Genomic DNA, 22,978 nt, shown 5'->3' with positions numbered 1-22,978 from the left:
AGAGGTAGTTCTGGCTAGCTACCCTGCACGGGAGGAAGGGTTAAGGGAATAAAAATAGAAGGGGGACATTGAGAAGGGGGAGATAGCTGCGTACCATACATTTCTGAGCTATCCAGAACTGGCACTTGGCTGAAGCATATTAATATCGCTGCTTGTGTTTCACGTGCACAAATTTGAATTTTGAAGACTGAAAACGGCGCAGTATATAGAAAGTGCTTGAGACATTACAGGGTTAAAAGGGTGCTGAAGCACCCCTGTGGCTACGTGAAATAACACAGCACGCAGATAGCACACTCTGCTGTGAACATTTCAGCCAAATTTTGTAAATGCAGGGCGTGTCGATCTCTCAAGTGGAGCGCGAAGTCACCTTTCTCTCAAACGCTCCGTTTTAAACAGAAGCGTTCTCCTCACCATTTTCTGCAAGCCTTATTTTGCATTATATAGCAGATTGCCATGCGCCTACTGTTACTGCCTGCTGTTACTGTATTTATTCATGCAGTTTATTGCTAAAATAAGCAAAAATCTGCGTTTGGAATTTTGGTGAGAATTACGTACCTCCAGAAGTATGACTGTCGTACTGTCACCATGCATCGTCTAACACTCGGCCACGGCCGCGCACGTAGGAATGAAACTTTGGCTATACTTATCGATGTCATAGCCGTCGGGTCTTGCTAATTTCTGGTAGTTTTGAACATTCAACTAGCCTCTAACCACGCAAAACTGAAGGTTAGACCACATGTATGCTCGCCTATCATATGTTGCCCATCAGCAAATGGCAGCTATCTATGGAAATCTTGCATATGACGCCATATGCAAGCATGTATGCAAGCCATCGGCATGTCAGCAGCAGCTTTGAAACGGATGTGAAGGCCTTGTTTGAAAATATGGTGTTTGCGAAAATAGGGTGTTTGAAAAAAAGGTGACTTCAAGCTCCACACTTCACACATTATCGTAAATTTAGCAGAGATGTTCACATCGGCGTATGCCATCAGCAGAATTTTTTTTTGTTTTATTAAGTCCGAGGAGTAGTTCTTTTAGGCTACCCTGCCTTATGGCAGGAGCTGTTCCTAGTCTTCTTTTTTGTGTGTGTGTGTGTAACCACACATTTGCCGAATAGTGGGCAATGGTGCCAATGGCGACGTCGTCGTGACCATCAACGTGACCCGCTTTGACACAGGTTCGAGACCTGACGTTCGAGCTGGACCGCTCCAGCCTGGGTCAGCGGCTGTGCGGTGGACCACGCACCAAGTTGCTCCTGCTCGAGGGGCTGTCATTTGAAGTCCGTGGTGGGGAGATCCTCGCCATAATCGCCACGTCCGGTGAGCATGCTGCTCTGGAACTGTTAAAAAATATTAAAAAGAAGACACACACACATTTGGGAGGCCCAGCAGCTCCTCTGGGCAGAAAAAAATGCTTGTTACATGTTTAACTCAGTTTTCACGAATTCGCGTACTGTTATGGTGTGTGCTACAGACAGCGTGCCCACAAAGTTTACGGACCCCGATTTCTGGCACCACTTAGAGCCAACCACAGCATCTAAAGTAACTATAGTACTACACTTTACATAAACTAGACATGTCATCTAAACTTTTGAACACCACAAAGCTCCCGTGCGAGAGCAGTGCATCTAGTTGGCATTCAGCGACAAACACGCAGTGCAACCACATCGTCCTCTACCACTGCTTCCCTCTCCCGTCACGGCACATACTTTTTCTAGTGACGTCAGTCGTGACGGAGGCACTGGCGCGGGCCAATATGCGAGAGCTTTCGGCTCCCCGACCTCCGGCACTTACGTGCTGCTATTACCCCACCCCCCTTTTCCCACCTCCACCCCGTAAACATTAGACGGTGGCTGTACATGTAATCAGACTGTGCTTGATTGCTTAAAAGGAGGATTTTCCCATTCAAGTGCGTGTAAAACGAATAAATGCTTTTGCGAGACAACAGCTGGGCCCATCTGAATGAATTACGGTGTGAGGGAAAATTCTACTTCACTGGGTCAGTAGAATTTCTTATTAAATACCTTAATTGCTTTCTACAAAATTTGCTCAACAGCTGCAAGTTGAAGAAAAACAGTACTGTGAAGTAAGAAAATTCCTAACTAGGCACCAAAAACAGGGGTATAAGAAATAAGTAAAACCTTGTTATAACGAAACAGGATACACCGAAATAATGGATATAACAAAAGTAAATGAAATGCCCCTTGAAATCCTCAATAGATTCACAGTGCAGTACATGCAACAATTGATAGGACTAAGTAATGGATAAAACTAAGCAATCCTGGTTCCCCCCCAACTTTGTTATAACAAAGTTTTACTGTATTGAATATGACAAAGCAAGTACAAAACTCACTAAACTTCTTTGCTTATTGGCATGTATGCTGTAGCATGCAGGCTAATATTTTTATAAGCCTTGATTTTTAGCATATTTAAAGGAATTACTTATGGTTTCTAACAGGTTTTGTATTGTTTTAGTAGAATCCTTGCAGTAAAACAATAGCAACGTTGGTGGCAAGAGTTACGACTGATGCAATGTCATAGCACAGGATGACCACGTCTACATTTAATGTGGTCGTATAATACAGTCCAACTTCATCATAAGAAAGTACCACCTGATACAACAACATGTTCGTTATAAGCATACACTTTCGTAATGCTGAAGAAACAGGTAATTTTTTTCCGTACTCCATTACATCCAAAAATTAGTGATATCCGATGATCCATTACATATCTTTGGGCTTCGACATGCAGAGCAAGAAGGTTCCGCCCTGCTCGATATCCTGGCCAACCGGCACCCAAAGTGGGGTAGCCGGCTGCGCGGCGACATCATGTTCAACGGACTGTTCATGCCGCCAGCAAGACTGGAGCACTGCGTCGCCTACGTTGCTCGCAACTGGCACCTGTGGCCCGACATGAGCGTGCGGCAGTGGATGCTGTTCACCTCACTGCTCCAGGAGCCAGGTGGACCTGGGAGAGACACCAAGGCCAGAGTGAGAATCGCAGCCGACGCACCTTCCTGGGCTTATTGATTCATTGACTGCACTAAGCAGTTTCAGCCATGTTACAGCACAGTCAGCAGTAATTTCATGCACTTCATTTCTTTATTTATCAATTTATTTCAATAAACAACCAATTACTACTCCGCTACTACATTGACTGGCAAATGGTGTAACATGACCCCGCATAGAAATTGTGGCAAAAGAGCTTCACCTTTAGGTTTGTCTTTCGCATGGAAGTAAAATTCAGGCTCCTTTATATGTGTGCGAGTGCATTGCTGTTTTTATTGATGAGATCATCCATAGTATGTTTGCTAGCAATGCTACTAAGACAGTAGAATAGTAGACTAATTGACATGTCCCATACAGATCAATGCTCTTCTCGAAGACCTTGGCCTTGGCCAGCTGAAGCACACTCGAATTCGAGACCTCACCGAATCCGAAGCCAGACGACTCAACGTTGGCTCTCAACTACTTCTCGACACTGGTCAGTGCATCAAATGTTTGCGGTAGTAACAGATCATTTTTAAATTCTATTAAACACGAAACTACAATATTACAGTCTGCTTTCATTTCGTTGTGGACATCGAAGGAAACAGATAAATAACAGAAGATGTAGAACTGTATAAGTGATGCTTGTCCTCTGCTGAGAGACTTGGGGCTCATTCACACTGACAATTAGGCATTGGGCGACTCACCCAAAACAGTAGCTCTTCGACTAAAGCAACCTCTTCAAGTCGCCAGTGAGAACGAGCCCTTGTTGTTTGTTCTTTTACAGTAGCTTTTTCTGTGCTGTTTATATGGAGAGAACGCCTTTGATTTGATCATGACTGCGATTCTTTGCAATGATCGTTGTTCATCGAATAGTGCTAATAACAGCAATGAAGTATCTTAAACCTTTGCAATCGTGGATGGTGTTCTATAACATGACCCAGTATGAAACAAAAAACGACGCCATTGTCCGCACGCCAAACAGTAACAATATACAAGAGGTGCAAACCCTGTGGGCAGCCTGTGCAACCGACATATCCACTGTACAATGGACACCATACAGCAGGACTCCATGCGAGTCAATCCTACTAGCTCAGGCTAAACTGTCAGCACTACTTGCACATTCGTTGACATTCACTGGCACCATCATATACTGTAACTCCTTAGATAAGTTTCCACAGCCGTACACACTGCATTTGAAGCCTGAGCGCAATGTTGTCTACTGATTATATCTGCCACTAATAACACACTTATCAACTGCAGTGATGTTTAGCATATCGTTCACGCGGCAATTTTTCGTTTCTTAATGCAGATGTGGTATTGCTAGACCAGCCCATCTCTGGCATGGACATCCTCGACAGCTTCTTTCTCATCGACTATGTCCGACAGTGGGCCGCCAGGGGTCGCATCGTCGTCATGACCATCCACCCACCCACCTACGAGATCTTCACCATGATGACACGAGGTAGATTGCCATCTGCAATATACAGCCGTGTAGACTATCGCCAGTACGCGATTTGGGGAGAATGTGGTAGTATGCCGCCAACCGTGCTGGCGAATGGGCAAAGAATGTCGACCACTCCACTGCATCACACGCATAGATAAGGCTACGGCTATGACTGAACAATCAAATCAAGTTGCACGAGTTTTAGTGAAAGATTGCATGTCATCAGACTTTTCTGTCTGAATTAATGGCATTCATTGCAGCATATATCCAAGAATGGATAGCCAGTTAATCGGTCAGCTCCTGTTTCCCAACACCCAGCTACATTTTACCTATTAATGTTCAGTTGCAGAAAAAAGAGGTCTGTCTCGTGCGGCAACCGGCCATGTGCAAAAAAAAAATCATAAACCAAGATCTATAGAACGACGGGACCTCCTGTTTCATAGGTACACACTGCAAATAATACAAAAAAAAGAGGAGTTCCTGGGACTGCCAAGGAAAACCAGGTTTTACTTTTAGAAGATGAAAAAAATCAGAATGAATAATTTATTCATGGCCATCTGCCTTCACAATATTTGCAAGACCAGAATTAAATAACACCATGCTGTTGTTAACACACACAGCATGTGCGAACATTTCACTGATAGTGTGAGCACCACTGCAATGTTTTACATGGCATAGCCCAAACGACCGAAATGGGTCAAGTTGCTTGACTTTACATGATGGGAGAGAGAGAGAGATGAACTTCATTTAGAAGCAGCCTCCTTGCCCGACTTCACATTAGTAAAGTGCAGCTAATATGGTTTTACAAGGTTACTCGTACTTGAAATGCCAACAAGAAAGCGCATAATACAACAAAAAGAAACGATTTTGCACACCATTTGCAGCTATACCCTTTTTGGTTGCATAGTTATTGGCTCTCTGTAAGCAGCCTTGCAACCTGAACTTTGGGCCTGATCTGTCATAGTGAGCATTCAATCTCTAGATGCGTCACACTTACTGTAAATATGAAGTCTTCCCTCAATGTCATCATAACTTTTGGTTACCATGTCAGGTTTGTCTACCAGCAAAGTTTCTAGGTGTAATTTTAGGCTTGTCTTGCAGCACATGCAAGGCAAACAGTACATACACATTGTGTGCAATATTATAGTTACTTGTAGTACTAATTGCAAACTGTAGTTCAGAGACGAAAGCAGCCATCAGTATTTAGATAGGTACAAAGTGCTTCCATAGTTTGCATCTAGCCATGTTACTCAAAGAAAAGTTCTGCATCACTACGTTCTCTTTTTCAAATCCCAGTGGCCATCATCTCGACGGGTCGCATGGTGTACCACGGCAAGCGACGTGACCTGCTCCCGTACTTCTCCTACATCGACTTTCCCTGCCCTGCTTTCAAGAACCCGTCCGACTATTACCGTAAGCCTACGTTGCTTCCCGCTATTGAAATACTGTATGTCTCTGAAAACTAGCGCCACTGAAAGCTAGAAAGTCAAAGCAGCTACTGCACAAGCTTTCCATGAGCACGGCGTGTGCCCCCTTTCTTTCAGGGACAATCATAGCACCCACCTTCATCTTTCTCATTCACACATTTGCTTGTTAATGAGAACGTGAAATTTACTTTCGCTATGTATGAATAGTAATTTTCAAAACCGAATCAAATATCAATCGAATAGAGTCAGAAGCAAAACGACTTGAGTATACAATACTTTTCAAGCAGTTCTAGAATGAGGAACTGCTGTTCTCTCCGTTCATACAAAATAGTCTTCACATCCCAAAATATCCACAACATTACTACATTTCTGTCATTAGACTGCATATTTTGAAGCGCATTTTATTAAAAGCATAAATTGAGCACTAGGAGCACATAAGCAGTTCATTTGCATACTCAGGACTCATTGATGAGTGCAAATGATAACAGTCTAGCCGGAAAAGGAGCCACATCACAGAGGCTAAAGTAAAAAGAATGATAAAGCATTTACGGTCTACCTTGCACACTGCAGTCGACCTGGTGACGTTGGACAACCTGTCTCCAGAGGCAATGCTCGAGTCCAGCCAGCGAGTCGAGAACCTGGTCGAGGTGTTCCGGCGCCGACAAGTGGCGCTCTCTGACCCGGGTCCTCCGGGCAATGCGCCCATGGATGTCTACAGGGCTGGATTCTTTGGACAGATGCTGGCCCTGTGGATGTGAGTGCACAACTTTCATAATCGTAACCTTTCTATGATCTCCCTCTTTCTGACCTTTATGAAAACCCTTGTCAACTTTTCTGTAAAATCTTCCCTCCTCAACGCTTTGCATTATTTTGCACAGACAAAGAATTGTCAAAAAACTTTTTTATGTGAAATAGATGTTTAGTTACTACACATGCACGTCAGCACTAGAGTGACAAAGATTGTTGACTATATTAGTCCACAAGAGTCACTTGCCTGCTTACATGTGCCATCACATTGCTGAGGCAACCACTTTCACACATACTCATACTACCGCTTTCGAATTGCAAGTGCATCTAAAGCCATGGACAAAAAATAGTTGAACTATACTCCTTTAGTTTTCCAAGCACTTGTTCATATTGTGCAAGAGTGTGAACGACTAAAATTTCGAATTCAAGTTGAATATGATGTGTCGAAACAAATTATTAAATTCGAAAATTTGATATTCAGATTTCTTCAGATATTTCATTATGATTGAATGTACCAGTGTACTAAGAATATTGGAGTCAGAAATGCCCATGCCTGCAGTCCACTGGACATTTGAATAGCCATTTCTAAGCTATATATTTCTAAGCTATATTCTATATTATTTCTATTTCTAAGCTATATACCCTATATAGCAGGGCCTTCTAATTTGTCACTCGTACTAAAGCTGGCCATTTGAACAGACTTGCTTTCAGTTGGAATTTGTGTGCATTTAGTTTTCACATTGAAATTAATGAAGTCTTGCCTGACCCATTCTCCTTGACAATAACAGCTTAGTAATCATCAGAAAATTCTGTCGAAACTCGCACTTCTGCAACAACCAGTTCTTCAAGTTTAAAAAGGTGTTCGGTTTCATATTGAAACCACCTGTACGTCGTTATATCACAGCTTGTAAATGTGCTCGCTAATATTTTGTGTTTAAGTGAATGTTGTGCATCATGTGTTACTAGAAAAAAGGGATATACAAGGAAAGGACACTTCATTTTCGTTCAGTACATTCCTTGCACGTGTTTTTCCTAGTAATTTGCATGGTGTAATTTTCAATATGACACCATTTAGGATTGGGACATAGTCCAGTCACAAATATAATACTGACATTTGCATCATGCGGCCATATATATCGTGCAACAATTCTTGTCATTTTTAGTTCCTTTGGTCCTTCATCAGTGGCTGGCACGGCACCAAGCCTTTGTTATTGCCAGTATTGGCCACTTGATCGAGAAAAAAAAATGCTTTATTTGCCAAGACCATGATCTGATTATGAGGCACACGATAGTTGGAAACTCCACATTAATTTTGCCTGGTTCTCTCGCGTGCACCTAAATCCAAGTACTATGCGAGTGTTTCTGCATTTTGCCGCCATCAAAATTTTATCCTTACCGCTGGGATCAAACCTGTGCACTCAAGCTCAGCAGTGAAATGCCATAGCCACCAGCCATAACCACTAGCCATAGCTACTAGCCATGGCCACTAAATGACTATGGTGGTTGGCCACTTAATACAATGGGTGATGGTTATCAGAAACAAAGTTATAAATAGAATGGAAGGTAAACAATCATTACATGAGGTAACCTCTGGTGTTCTCCCTTGTTTGTCTTTGTGCAGACGGGCACTGATCTACACTTTCCCATACAACGTGGTACACTTCTTTCGTCGTTTGTTCCTTGCCGCCTTCATCTCCGTTCTTCTGGGAGCCATCTTCTGGAATGTAAGGGCAGGGCTCGACCAGGAGCACGTCCTGGATCGGCTTGGCTTTCACTATGCGCTCCTCGCGCTCTGTCTCTGGCCACTTCTGCTTGGCGATATCACAGATGGTAAGAAGACGGTACTCAAGTCACCTATCCTGACGCTATGTAGCAGGCGTGGCATTACCACGAAACTTGTCTCCTTCAGGTTATAACTACTACTGAGCCTCAATTTAGTAAAAAATTCGCTTGGACATTGAACATGGCAGCATGTTTATATCCATACTGATATACTGGGCTTGGAAACTATAGAATTATATGTATCTGAGAAACATGCTTGGTTATATGGGATTGTGTATTTTAATAGGAACAGACCTACAGGTCTCCTGCAGTATATATATAAATTTTACCACGTCAGCTAGATTACTGGAATAGGTGGACAATACTTGCAATACAAATTACAAGTTAGCTTAACAAAACCCCACTTGCCAACCTTGTAGTAGTGATTTATAATTAGTATAGTTAGTATAAGTTAGGTTGATGAAGTTAGGAATGTAATAAGTGATGTTAGCAAACTTTAGTGCACATGTTTAAAGTGAGAAGTTGCAGCTGAACAGTAAAACCCGATACTGTAACGAAAATCCATTGCTTATCAATCTGCGGTGAAATGCATTGCTGCTCCAGTTAACACGTTCAGCACTGCAGAAAATAGACTGCTTACAAGTGTAAACTGGATAATCAATGCAGTTCACTGCAGATATTTCTTAAAGCTAGTGCTAATCACAGGAGTAATTGCTAAATTGATGTTATATCATTGTTATGCACTGATTGAATTCCACAATTAGGACATGTACTCTAACAGGATCAATTCACTTCATTGATGGCATTTTGTTAGCTAATACCACTTTACAGTTTGTATTGCAAGTAGTGCGCACCCCTTCAAGTAGCATTGCCGATGTGACGTGACAGTCGCAATACCTATCATGGGAGATCTCCAATGAGTACATTTACATTTAAAACAGATCACCTGGCACACTACGGTGCTGTATGTGGCTCTCAGACAGTAGCATCATAATGGGAAAAATATGTTTATAGGAACAACTCCGTTTACAATACTTCCACACCATCCTGACAGAACCTGTGAAAATTTGACTTGCATGTCCACCTACAGCTGCTGTGGCTCAGACCAATGTCTTTTTTTTTTATCCCAGTTTGGCGAGAAAAGGCGTACGTGTCACGAGATATCAACGAAAGGTTGTACAATGGCATTGCATACATCATTTCAAAGGTAACATATCAGTTGTTTCTTGTTATTTTTACCAGCTTTGACAATTTTAAGTTGTCAAAGGCAGTAAAATCTGGCTCCTTGAGTGCTGTAGCCTTCTCCATCGCGCAACTTCATATGTATGCCTACTACGGCTGCGGGAGCAAGCTTTACCATACTGTTGCTAGAATTTTATGTTTGATCACACAGCTGAAAATATTCATACTGACAAACAGCGATTATTCAATTCGAAGACTGAATTGGATAGGACAATGTTCAATTTGTTCTTTAAAATTTTCTAATATTCTAATATGCCTATCAGAGTGCTATGTTAAAAGGCCACAAGCAATGCTTTGCACATATCTTACCTTCAGGCCAGTCATGAAGATCTCAGTTTGCAACAAATATGTCAACTGCTTCAATAAGCATGGCAAGCCTGGTCCACAGAAGGCCTGCAAACTATTTCATTTTAATCAGCACTGCACTAAAACTCCTTGGATAAAGAATGGACAAGTCCACTCTGCCTTCCTGCCACAGACTTCATCAATGTTGATCCACAGCTCACATATACTGCATTTGGACAGTTGTGGCTGTCCCAGTTCTGTGCAAGTTTCTTGCTGAATTATTGAGCGATATTGATTGCTCTGCATTTTAAAAATAACACTTCACTAAAATTCTCTACGCAACAACTTGGTTGTCCTTTGCTTTACCTCATCGTTGCTCACCAACACTAGAAAATGTGCAGCGGAACTGCAGCCTCCCAGTTACCTGTGTCGTTTTTATGACTATTTCACCAACTATATAAATTAATGAGTGAAGTGCTAATCCATACAAATTAATTTGATATTTTCTAGTAGGCACTGTTCCTGAAGTTCTTAATTTGCAGCGTTTTTCATTTTGGTTAGCCACATACTCTAAAAAAAAAAAGGGTCCGTTTAAAATGATCCTCTAACATGGTCAAGCAGTCACTATTGCAGTGAGCATTAAAGTCTGCTGCTCAAATCTGCTGTGGCTACATGAAACGCAAGTGTTTCTGTGGACATAAACAGCTAATTGGCAGCATCGATAATCACATGCAAAATTGCAGGGCTGATATCATAGAAACAATGGAGAAGTGCCTCAAAGTGCCGTTGCAGACTGATAATTACGGCAAGGACACTGCCCAGGAGCTGCAAGAAATGGCAGTGTTCCCCCATGATGCAGCCGATGAAGCCCTGAATACGTGGGCGCATTTCCTTTTCAATAAGAAGAAGGCACTGAATAACGTCCGAGAAAGATAGCTTGAAAAAATATCTTGTGTCACAGCGCACAAGCTAGCACAGTGCTAGCAAGCAAGAATTATTCAAAAGCTTAAGTAAAAGCGCATAGTATTTTGCATCTTACAAATTCAGCAAATGTCATTTTTGCATATGCCTTTTTCGTTTAATGTTGTTTCAATTATTTTTTGCTGTGAATATTTAGCTGTGGATATCTCTCCACACATGAGGATTATGGCATTCCATACTTTGATTCACAATCTTTAGTGCTGCAAGTCTACAGATTTACCGACAACCACTGCAATCACTACAGCACATAAGTTTCCGCATGCTCCAGACAGCCCCTGAAACTGTCATTTTGACCAGCACTATGTGAAATCTCCCCCAGATTATTACTTTTACTCTACCTCACCTGCCCACTGTCAACACTAAAATATTGTGACGTAATATTGTAAAATATTCACTTCACAGCTCATGTACAGCCTTCCGACAGCCGCGGCCATAGCGGCGGCGTACGTGTTTCCCGCCTACTCCATGACGGGTCTGCCCCAACGCGAGGAGACGCGCAACTTTGGCCCCTACATGGGCTACACACTGCTCTACCTGCTGACTGCACGGGCCGTCGCCATGACGTCTGCGTGGACCTTCCCGACGCGCCAGCGCGCCGCCGCCTTTCTGGGCCTGGTGGTGCTGGTGTTCTGCCTGAGCGGCGGCTACGCAGTCCACCTCATGGACCTGTCGCTGGTGACCTCGTGGCTACAATGGGTGTCACCACTGCGCTGGACGCTCGAGCAGCTCGCCATGGTCGAGTTCGCTGGTGGGACGACGTCCATGTATGACTGCCCCCGGGGTCCAGTGGTCCTACAGGAGAATGGCATCCAGGTGAGCGTACAAAGGGAGGCAATTTGGTGGCATGCCATGCTGGCAAAAACAAAGTTGCAGTTGCTAAGTACTAAAACTTGGTGATCCAGTCATCTGGCCTCTGTATTCTGTGATGCAGTGAAGCTGACATGCATTGTGCATTGAGAGACAGTAGAAAATGTGCGATCAGCCGCTAATGCTCACCCCTGCAGCGCTGTAAAAAAAAAAGTTTTCCAGCACCCCAAGAGAAAAAAAATGACCTGACGACTATATATGCACATGGATTATATCATTTCATTCATTGTTATTGATATTGAACAATTAATTTCAGCTGACACATAAGTGATGAAGGTCTGTAAATTATTCTTCATATATTTCAGATAAGTTCTTGAATATTGCAGAAATTGCAATATCGCAATTCTGTAAGCTGTATACCCAATAACAGATCTAAAGCGGATAAAACTGACTCATTACACGCTGCTCTGAAATATGCCACTAATATTTAAGGACTTCTGTGAAAACCTTGTAAACATTCTAAAAATTTCACGTAAGCAATAAATTCATTCATCATATTCAAGCTGTGCATAATTTAAATGCAAAATAGTTTACCGAAGTGTGATATCTATTCTTTGCAAATGTCAACAATGTTTCTTAAAATCTGAGGTCCCAAATCAATATTTTCCCTCCTACAGTTGCTTGCATGAAACTTTCTCAAATGCCACAAATGTCTTTCAAACTGGTCCAGAAGTGGTCCTTTAAAAGCATTTCTGCATTTTGCAGATACACTTCAATAGGGAAATCAGAGCTGGCTCTGAGGTAAAGCTTCCCATTAAAGAAGCTAACTTTCTTACACAGCCAAGGTATTACCTATGCGTTAAGGTTCTGACGGATGCAGAATACGAATCCTGTTGCAGTGATTATGAGGTCAACTCTACAAAGCTCGCGCGGGTCTGGTGCCAATCATAAAAGGGCACCAATCGCCACTTTCTCATCACCTGTAGTACAGCGAAAACTTTGTTTGCCCCTGTTCATTACAGCAGAGAGATTGTTAACATGTCACTTTGAAGCCACTTGTGCTATGGCTTTCTAAAAGCCCTACAGGTCTTCATTTAGAGACGTCTCTCTGCTCCTACATCTAGTCTACACGTGTGACACCAGAAGGTGCTATCGTACTTGTCATGATTGAAATTCTCATTTTCACAACACTTTGTGATAGATAAACAGGTGCAACTAAGCTGCTCTTGCCTACATCTTGCACTGCTGAGGAAAGAGGTTACGTGTACAGATGCCTTTGTAACATTTGGCAGTTAGTGCTACTGTATAATAAAAATTTGTTTCTCTCTCACTGATAAAATTCATTAAAGTTCATTGTCTGTCTGTCTCTCACTGATAGTCAAATGACCCGACTCTTGCAGGTCAAGGCAATATGTGGCATCGTGACGGACAATCACGCCCTAGCCCTGTTCGGCTTGCACCACGAGTGGCCCACCGCACAGCCCATCCTGATTGTGCTTGCCGTTCATGCTGTGTTCGTCATCGCATCAATAATCTACATTGCACTGAAGATGAGGGGCCCTGGAGCCTCCCCAGAGGCCGACAAGATACGGTGAAGTACATCACCAACACAAGAACTTCTCCTACGAACTAATTAACTTGTTTGCGACAACCACAAATAGTGCCCGGTGCTGCCACTGAAAGTGTTTTTCTCTGGACTGTGTGGCATCCTAGTGTAACCTTTTTTGGGAGTACTGAGCTTGACAAGCAGCTGGTACCATTCACATGAGTTTTGCAAGTTTGCTCATCACTGTTGGCACGAGGAAAATGACAGCCAGCTTTATCCATGCAAGCTGGAACAAAAATGAGACATCTGACATCGTTACCATGTGCAGCACAGAGCAGTGGCCCTCCTGTGTGGCGATAGACTGTTTTCTGCGCCACAAATTTTAACACAGCTGCCTCTGCCACGAGCATCCTCCGCGTCAGCTGTTTCGTCAATGGCTAACCACTGACTCCAATAGACTATGTTGCTTCATGCGAGCTGTGCTGCTCCTTCCAACACTTCTGGCTGAAGTTTTATAACTGCATGAAGTGCTTCTGAAGCTTTATCGTGTTCAGCTCTGCAGTCTTCCACACTATGGTGCACACTGTACTGCAGCAATCTCACTTTGCAGTGAAACATACAATATCTCTGGAGTGCTTAATCCTTCAGACTTGCCATTTTCTGCAAAGAAGCCTCGGCTTGTGCTGCATAGTCCATCTGTTTCAACGGCATGCACGTTTCTTCTACCTCTACTGGATTTCCTCTTTGACGTGCAGTCGGATCATGTGGCATGCAGGACGTACCTTGTTCTTTAAGAACTTGCAACTGTCCATCTAGTGCCGCACCAGAGCCTGCAGTTTGCCAGAACAACTGCAGATGGTGACGGTCCAGACAGCAAAGTGTGTAGTGATGACTGCATTCTCACTTTGACATCACAGTGTACCTAGTGAATGAAAAGAAAAGAAGCTCTGCAGGACTTTGTGGCTGTACCACAAAGTGACATTCAGACCAAGGTGCCTCCCACAACACGGGTGTTGTACGCCTACTTGTGTTTGCTGCTTTATGGCATCGCTACCATTTTTGCATGCTTGGATAGCTTGTGCACTGAAGTAGATATGTACTCAGGTTGCTGTCCTTTATTTCTCAATCTTGAGACATCTAGCATGTCAGTGTCTGCATAACCTGTAATTTTCCGATTCCAGTGGGATGTGCTTATGTGTATGTAAATTGCCAAGGGCAAATTTTCTTGCACAGTACTGTTTGATATAAAAATTGCTAATATAGTCTTCCACACTTATGGTCAATATAAATTGAACCCAGTAAAAATAATGCGACAGTAATTGCAAGAAGTTCTTGAAACTCTCTAACAACATGCAATTTTATCGCAGTTTTACTTTCTTGGAATTATTCATTGCTCGGTTTCAAGCCAGACACGCAGTGATTAGATTTTGTTGAAATTTCATTGTTATTTTGTGCACACAGAGTTGCAAAATACCTTTGTAACCCACTGGTGCAAAGGTGCGGCATCGCTACTTCATGATGGCACAGCTGTAATATGCAGTAGTTCATTCATTAGAATGAATATACATAGAAAAACCTAGATCTCTGTTGGCAAGCCTCTACACCGATATCATGTTTGTGTCAGCCACTGCCGAGTTCTTGCTAAGTCTTCTCACTGATACTTCAAGGTCACATGACAAAGTAACGAAACAAAGCTCACCAGAAGATCAGGGCCATAGTAACATTCCAGTGCTATTCTTTTTCACACATCATAAGCGGTTCGAGTGGCACTCTGTCAAGTTGTCACCAAGATTTGCTGACTATGAAGGATTGGTAATAATAAAGGAACAGAGTAGTCCAGTGAAATAAATTTTTCCATTACACTTGCTCAGATCTGCAATCAATAGCTTCTGAACTTTGAGAAAGGAAGAACAGATAACAGGCAGAATTCAGGTAGCTCCGCTGTGCACCTTTTAACTAAAAGCATTATGCTACGAGTTACTCCAGCAGTTCCTGGACTACGCGCTTCCATTTGAGTGCCTCCTATGTGTTTGCCCTGACACAATCATTTACACACCCCAGCACATAAGTCACTATACTCAGTCTGCTATGATAGTCGTGGACAATTCGGCACAAATCTGCTTATGCCTTTCCAACCAAAAACAACCAACTTGTAGCAGAGAGATTCGTAGCAATTGATCATCCATCACAGTCTTATGTCAAGCCTGCCAGTAAACAAAAGCATGAGCAACGCATAAATTTCTTATCCTTATTCCTCGGTCTTAGTCTAGTTTGACTGTAGTATCGGCTTGTCTAGATTGCAATGTAAATTTTTCTTGGTCATGGGTTTGACTGGAGTCTTGCATCACTTTCAGATGCGAGCAGACTGCCTCATTTTGTAGTATTTTTTTTTAGACACAAACCATACATCACTGACTTATTTTATGTCGAGGTGCTTTCAGGTCATGCGACATTTCACTGGTGATGCTCACAATTTTTTCCCCTTCACATCTGCACATGTTATGGGCACTGAAGAGTGCCTTCACATGAGCATAGAGAGTTATCCCACTCACCCAGCTGCCACAAAGTTTGTTGCCTGACAGTAGTGTGTTGTCATACAGTTGGACCTCAATATAACAATATGTTTGTAACAAATTTTCAGATACAAAGAGCTGGTGGATGCAATGAAATAAATTTAAAATGTGGCTGTTTAGTTTATATGAACGGGTTTTCCCACTGCTACCAACAAAGCCTGAAATACAAGTTACATTAGCAGTACCACTCAAAGCAAAGATATCATTTACCTGAAGCTCAAAACATGTATTCTGGTAGCAGCAACAATTCTGGATGTTCCACAAGAGACTTGCAGTGGCAGCAATTGGTTTACAGTTCCGACAGAGAGCATTAGGTTATTCCAACTTTTACATAGATTCAATCAATTTTTTTCCTGTTGTTATCGGTGTGTAGTTTTATTTTGAATATAAGACCTAACAAAGGTGTTTTTGTGTCAGATGTGACGTCATTATAACAAGACTGAACTGTGTGTGTGTGCGTGTGTGTGCCAACATGCTTATGTAAAGGTATACTTAAGATATTAACAATGTTCCTTCGGAGATGTCAGCAAAGCCGTAGACTGTCAGTGCTATTAACAAACAACCATACTATAAGCGGTGTATGACAACACAGAGCCAAGGTCACTTTAAACTAAACTGCAAAAATCACACAAGTGTATTCATACTACGTCACTTTGTCAATATTGATTTAACACTGCCATGTACACCAACATTTGCTAAGTGTTCATTTCACACACTGAAACTGAATAACACCTTGTTTAAAGGTAGTCCTGCTAGGGCTGTATCTATGGCACGTATAAAACAGTTGACTAGGGTACTTTCTCATAACTTTATATGTGCAGTGATAACCACCGAGTCTGCAGGAACGATAGTTTGCTGCAGTGTGTTGCTTTTTTATGCACTTGTTTCTGGTGCATGCATGCTGACTATTACTTACTTCACCATTGATGACACAACAACAAAGAAAAAAAATGATTGATGGAAAGAAGGAGCCAGCGTAAATTATTCTAGGTTTTCTTTCAAGTGACAGTTTTTTGTTTTGTCTTTTTGGCTGGAATTGTCAGACTGTATCAGTGCAACCGTTCAAGACAAGCTTGTCTATGGAAAGCAATTGCGGTCATTGTTTGATGGGTATGTATGTTGCTCAACTTGTGCACGGTCTGTTTTGTATCATAGCTGTTGACTTACAAAGTATGAATAAGTGTGCGTGTTTAGAAAATACTCTAATGATGTTCATTAGTGTGTCCAAGATCGCAACAAGTTGCAGCCAAGCTTGTGATGTTATAAGATTCCTTAAACACTTCTTTTTCTGGTAGGTGTAGTTTTTATATTGTAGTTTGTAACAAAAGCAACCATGCTGTCAAAGAAATTTTTTTATACAACTGATTCGAGCATCCTCACATTATACGTCACTGAATTCCAGTCACCACCATTAATTTGTTTCTTTTTTGAACCTTGAATTAATGTAAAAACCTGCTTCAATTGGCCATTTACTGCTCTAAGTCTTGGTGTACAGTCGCGGACAGAATATTATGGACCATGAAATCTAAGAAAAAGCTGAATATCTCCACAACATCACAACGCAATCTGGTTTTTGCATTTTGGACCTTGACTAGAATATGCTAACAACGTTGTCGTGGGCAGTTTTACTGGTTACTGCTACAGGCGGCTCGGGAATTGAACGTTTTCGGAGATCCCGTGGTCCATTTTATTCTGTCCGCGACTGTAGATGTAGTGCAACATAATGTTGAAACTTTCGTGCTATATGCCTGTCATTAACTCTTCTCAACCTGGAAAAGCTTTTCCCGTGGAATGGTCGTACTTATCCCTCGCACACATTTATGTGCCAAACGCATTCACTTCAAGAAAAAAGACAAAAGCACTTGCGTGCTCTTTCAAGTTTTCTGTCTCTCCAGCTTTCTTCAAACACTCCTTTGGTGTGACACGAGACAAAAGAAGAAAAAGCGAAGTGTAACATGCCATCACGAACTGACAAACGTGTACATATGTGGTGACTGTCTGTTTCATGTGTTTTGACGATCAGTACGCTGTTCTCATGTAAATAAAGGTTTCTTAATTACTTGTTGTATATTTTTATGAGAAAGAATTGTGGCTCAATGAACAGCCACACATTAACCTTGCCGTCACAATTTCTGAAAAATTTAACCTCAGTGTATTTGTAAAATGACGAGAGTGAATGAGGAGCTGCTAAACCTTATGCCCCTCTTTGGCATTTGTGTGCATTTGGCTGTTGCCATAGAAGATAAAGCTATTTGCAATTGGCACGGCATTGAATGTGCAAGTAACTTTCCTTAGTTACTGCAAAGGGAGACAGAAATACTGAAGAACTTGAACACAAACAAATGCATAAAAATATGAATGGAGTGGCTGCTGATGTCAACAGCAGCTGCAATGCAGGCCTGTTGGCCACTGCAATAGTTTTCTGTCTTAAAAAAGTGTTAAGATAGTTTATGATATGCGCTCCCGATTTTGCTGCAGAATACCTTAGGATCCTAATATTATTACAAGACTAAGCTTCTTCTGTGATATTTATTTTCTTCTGAATTCTGGTATTATCCATGAGGTATGAAAACCATTCCTTGCATTAATGAGAGATGAATCTCAGAAATCTATTTTCACTATTAAGGCTAAATGGATGAAATTTATGCATTGTTTTGGGTTATCTCCCATACTTTTTTAAGACGTTTTAATTGGTCAGAATCTTAGTTATTTTTCTGTGCCCCCTGGAAGCAGGAGTATGGTCTCTTGTGCAAGCTTGGAGCTATGTATAATGACTAAGAGAGTTATAGAATAGCCTGCATTGCTCCACATATAGCACTGATGCCAACGCAGCCAACAAAATCATTTTGCTTCGCTTTGTTTCAAATTACTTGTTTCACTTTGCTTCAACAAAACTGCCATTTTTTAGAATATTGTCAAGTGCTTCCAAAATTCACATAATCGAAACATCCAAAATTATAATAGGACCCAGATACTTGCTTCTACATGTCCTTTTGCACGTGCACGCGAAATTTGATCACAATTTTCATATATGTATCTAGGCCGCTGCAGCTTCCGCAGATAGGTTACGGGGCTATGCAAGCATCAGCAGGAGGAAAATTTTCAACAATACAATTTCACTAATAATATAAATTGTGCAAATTAACTTTTTAATTGCTCACACTTTAGTGCACAAGTTGCAATTGCAAAATTGAAGACCAGGAGTTGTTAAGTCCTGCATGCTTATCTAAAATTTTCCTATGAGCACTATGAGACATGCGACCCAAAATGTCCTAAAAAAGATGCCCCAGCATTCCAGTTAAGATCATCACAAAATGTTAAAGGCACACTTTTTAGAAACTCTTAACTGGAAAGCTGATGTCTTTCATGGCACGTACTCAAACATCTTAAGATTTCTGCTTAGAAAAAGCGACTTCACCTACATCACTACATACTACACTGCTTAAATTTTGCAATTAGAATATGTGCCGTAAAGTTAGTAATTAAAAATTAAATTTTACATAATTAGCAAATTATTGTCAAAGTTGTCCATGCTGCTAATGTCTTGGTGCAGTTGGGTTGGTGAGAAATTTGGTGCAGTGGTTGCTGAGAAAAACGAATTCTCCTTTTACATGTACATACTTATATAGGGGCCCCCGAGCTAAATCTTCCTCTTAAGAGGAAGCTTTAGCTTGGGCCCAACTCTGACGCGGCCTTTTGAAACACATGTAAAACTCAAAAACGTTTTTGCAAGATAACTCCTGGACCGATTTTAATGAAATTTGTTGCATTTGAGAGAGAAAGTTAATTTCTAGTGACTGTTGGAAGTGGAATTTTGATTTAGGACATAAATTTTGTTTAAAATATTTAAAAATATTCGACAGTCTGAAAAAAATAGAAGCACGAAGTTTACAAATTATTAGCTCTGCATCAAGAAAAGATATTGCGGTTATGCATATGGCATCCAGTAGATCATTCAAAGCGGACGAATTCGATACGTCATTTTACCGTAATCTTACATGAATTTGTTACGTTGGTTACAAGGGTTCTGCAAAAGCAGCATTTGCATATTACTAGATTCTTTTTATATTCATGTACAACGTATCAATTTTGTCCGCTTTAGATGTACTATTAGATGCGATTCACAGAATTGCATTATTGTTTTTCGTTGTTGAGTTACGGAGTTTAAACTTCATAATTTCGTTTTTTGAAAATTTTTTACTTTTGCCAATTTTTAACACAAAATTGACAACTAACTCGAAAATTCGAAACCAACAGTCTCTAGATTTTAAGATTTTCTTTTAAATGCAACAAACCTCGCCAAATTTGGTGCAGTGGTTGCCGAGAAAAACTAATTCTCCTTTTACATGTATTTAGATAGGAGCACCCGAGCTAAAGCTTGCTCTTAAGAATAATGCATTGGGGCCACTGTGATGCTCCAGATCCACAAAACTTTTGTTATGCAGGTACCACGTCAATGTGGAAATCGTGGTAGGACCCCAAACTTCAGGAGGAAACACTCTTACGCAAATTTTACGATTACGTGTCCGACTAACTTAATATCTGGAGCAAGATAAATAGAAAGGCTGGCCTAAAATAAATACTTTCATCTTCGCCCTACAGGCAAAGCATTGAATGTGGTAGGAAGTTGTTGGATAGCTATGCAAAGTAAGCTCAGTCATTTTATGAAATGCATAAACTGCTGCAAGCAAAACGAGAACAAGGTGAAAGCAGGCGCCAACAAGGCAACGTATGCTCTCCTCAGCATAGTACAAAAGGTACGGTCCTTCTAACGGGGTGAGGCGGATGGGCGAGGTAACGACGGTGGGTGTGTTGGCGGTGAGGGTGTAAAATTAAAAAGAGAGGTGTGCTACTCAACGTTGGTGGAGGAATGTAAGGTAGTACCGAGTGTCAGCCGGTTGACGTGTCACTGCAGGTTCCTTTTGTTGTGGAAGGGGCCTGGACGATGGGGCAGGGTGTGTTCTCCGCTCCGCTGGAGGTCAGTGAACAATCACCTGAAAGAAAGAATAAAAGTAGTGGCCAAAAATGGTGCTCATGCAAAAGAAAATGAATATATAAATAAAAGAAAGAAAGGGAGGTGGGAAGGAAGGATTATTATTGACAACCCAATAACAAAAAAGAAGGCAAGAAAAACTATGCAGCCCAACAGAAAATAACTAAGTGCTGTTGCCTATAGTTTGAAATTTAGCATAGTGAATAGATTCTGAGGCTCTCCTTGAAACATTTATGCCTATTCTTTACAATATCTTGAAGTTATGCATGAGGTACGATTTTCTATTTTCTGTCTCGTGCAGAATGGAAATTTGACTGTAGGATATAGAGTTAGTTCATCAAAATTATGAAAGTTCGGTTGAAACACAGAACATCGTAGAACACAGAACACAGTAGAACAACTTTTGGAAAGAAATGCGAGAAGGAACATATTAACCGGGAAAACGCATGATCCAAACTAACTTAAAAAATTGACAGACTCAACTACTGTTGACATGTGTGTAATGCGAAGTGTCGCGCAGATCGTTGCGGCACGAGATGCTGACACGCGTCAAGCTGGTGGTGCTCCGGCGGCGCTATTGCGTGTTTTAACTCTTTCCCTATTATGGGGGAAACAGGTATTTTTATAGGTTACGCCAGATTCTTTTCTGAAGGAACGACTGCACTCAATATTTTATAACACAAACAAAAGGCAGATAGAATGCACTTTTGACGCATAAATGTTTTAGTAACGAGACGTATGTCAAAGAATATACAAATTGCCAGAATCAAGTTTGTGGGATAAAACTGAACAAAGTTTCTAAAGACACGCTCGTACCTACTAAGAAAAAAAAAAGCGGAACAAAAATTATGATATGCAAAATGTATTGCCGTCTAACAGGGACTAATTATATCTAAAAAAAAAACATTTTTCATTGAACCACTATTCCACTACAAATATGTAACTGCAAGCACCAAAGTTGGGCGTGCCGGGCTGTGGCTGCTGATGTTCCGGTCTGGTTTGCGTCGTCGTCGCTCTAAGAGTCAAAGTCTGGTGAAAAGACTGCATGTTCAGACTCGCTGCTGCTCGATCCATTGATAAAATCAGCTACAGACACAGTGGAATTGCTATGTCTGTGATCTTTCGAAGCGCGTGTGCCGCTCCCGGAGGTGGCCATTTCTGCTTTCTACCATTTCTACATTGACGATCACGAAACATTGGGGCGCGTTCAAAAATTACCGCCTGGCGGGAAAAGAATGTAAACTGCTTAAAAAAATTTTAAAAACTCGTTCTCCTCCTTCACGTTCGATGGCGCAGTGTGTCGGTGAGCGGCGCGGATGGTCCCGAAAGCGGCGTTTCAAACCATCGATAGCGGGCTAACGATGTTCAGTGGGCGTGGTATGGAAAGAGTTGAGGGCGACGGGAAACCAAAACGAAATCGAGCTGGTGGGCGACGCCGGATATGACGCCAAAGTGAAACGTGATGCCCACATCGGCGCCGCCTGCAGCAAGGTACGGCGGCGCGTTTGGATTATTGCCTACTAAAAGCATACAGTACGCTACCAATGGCACTACGCACCACGTGCTGTAAAACAGATGGGCGAAGATGCTTATCGCAATAAGATTGGCGGTGATAGCTGAATTCCGCGAGCGACGACCCCGGAGAAGATTTGCTGGTACCGAAATGAGAAACTGAGTGTGCGCCGGCGTTTTCACGCGAGACGGGAGGGCGAGTATTGCGGTGAAGCTGCCGTGGCGGGCAGCTACATACTGTTCTCGTTTACGGCACCAGACCTTTGCAGCCGATTCGGAGGCGCAGCAGTAGAGTCCGCTCCTGCCTTGTGAGGCCGCGAACAGGAGGCACTGGAGAGGGGGTCGACCACTGGCGACACGTCGATCCGGATGGAGCGCCGTTGCAACATGTGATTTGCACTGTCGAAGGCCGTTACAGTGGTGCTGACTGGCACAGTGGCGTGGTACAGTGACGCCCTTTGCCAGGGCGTCAGCCTCCTTGTCAGCCCCCGCAACCTTGAGAGGAGAGCAGGGCTACCCGGGGCAGCCTGTCAACGTGTTGGAGGCAGCATGCGGGGACAGCGGCCAAGTCTTCACCTAGGCTAGGGCGCCAGCGATGTGCGAGGTGCCCGGCAAGCCAGTAAAAAAAAAAAAAATTACGGGGTTTAACG

At 42.1% G+C, this 22,978-nt stretch overlaps 2 protein-coding genes across 9 annotated transcripts in view; one reads left to right on the top strand and one right to left on the bottom strand.

The window, feature by feature from the left end:
- LOC135916505 (ATP-binding cassette sub-family G member 8) overlaps positions 1-17,882 on the top strand; it is a 337,391-nt gene extending 319,509 nt beyond the window's left edge. For all 3 annotated transcript variants that reach the window (XM_065449893.1, XM_065449892.2, XM_065449894.2), the window contains 10 exons: positions 1,178-1,319; positions 2,751-2,989; positions 3,365-3,482; positions 4,299-4,451; positions 5,730-5,846; positions 6,431-6,614; positions 8,229-8,437; positions 9,520-9,596; positions 11,300-11,710; positions 13,105-17,882. In XM_065449893.1, coding sequence (XP_065305965.1) covers positions 1,178-1,319; positions 2,751-2,989; positions 3,365-3,482; positions 4,299-4,451; positions 5,730-5,846; positions 6,431-6,614; positions 8,229-8,437; positions 9,520-9,596; positions 11,300-11,710; positions 13,105-13,299 — 1,845 coding nt within the window. In that variant the 3' untranslated portion in view covers positions 13,300-17,882. The remainder of the gene's footprint in view (positions 1-1,177; positions 1,320-2,750; positions 2,990-3,364; positions 3,483-4,298; positions 4,452-5,729; positions 5,847-6,430; positions 6,615-8,228; positions 8,438-9,519; positions 9,597-11,299; positions 11,711-13,104) is intronic.
- LOC135916518 (uncharacterized) overlaps positions 11,555-22,978 on the bottom strand; it is a 137,628-nt gene continuing 126,204 nt past the window's right edge. For 2 of the 6 annotated variants that reach the window (XR_010568958.2, XR_010568957.2), the window contains 3 exons: positions 20,708-20,817; positions 14,033-14,172; positions 11,555-11,689 (listed from right to left, as the gene is read on the bottom strand). Coding sequence is in view for 2 of the 6 variants with exons in the window: in XM_065449916.2 (XP_065305988.1) it covers positions 20,714-20,817 (104 nt within the window). In the remaining 4 variants the exon portion in view is untranslated. Of the gene's footprint in view, positions 11,690-14,032; positions 14,173-20,707; positions 20,818-22,589; positions 22,910-22,978 lie in introns of those variants that run through there. The other 4 variants (XM_065449916.2, XM_065449917.2, XR_010568959.2 and 1 more) reach the window with 3 other exon arrangements.

The sequence above is a fragment of the Dermacentor albipictus genome, chromosome 9, assembly GCF_038994185.2.
Source record: "Dermacentor albipictus isolate Rhodes 1998 colony chromosome 9, USDA_Dalb.pri_finalv2, whole genome shotgun sequence".
NCBI lineage: Eukaryota > Metazoa > Arthropoda > Arachnida > Ixodida > Ixodidae > Dermacentor > Dermacentor albipictus.
The sequence above is the reverse complement of the archived record's forward strand: the minus strand, read 5'-3'. Positions and strand labels throughout refer to the sequence as shown.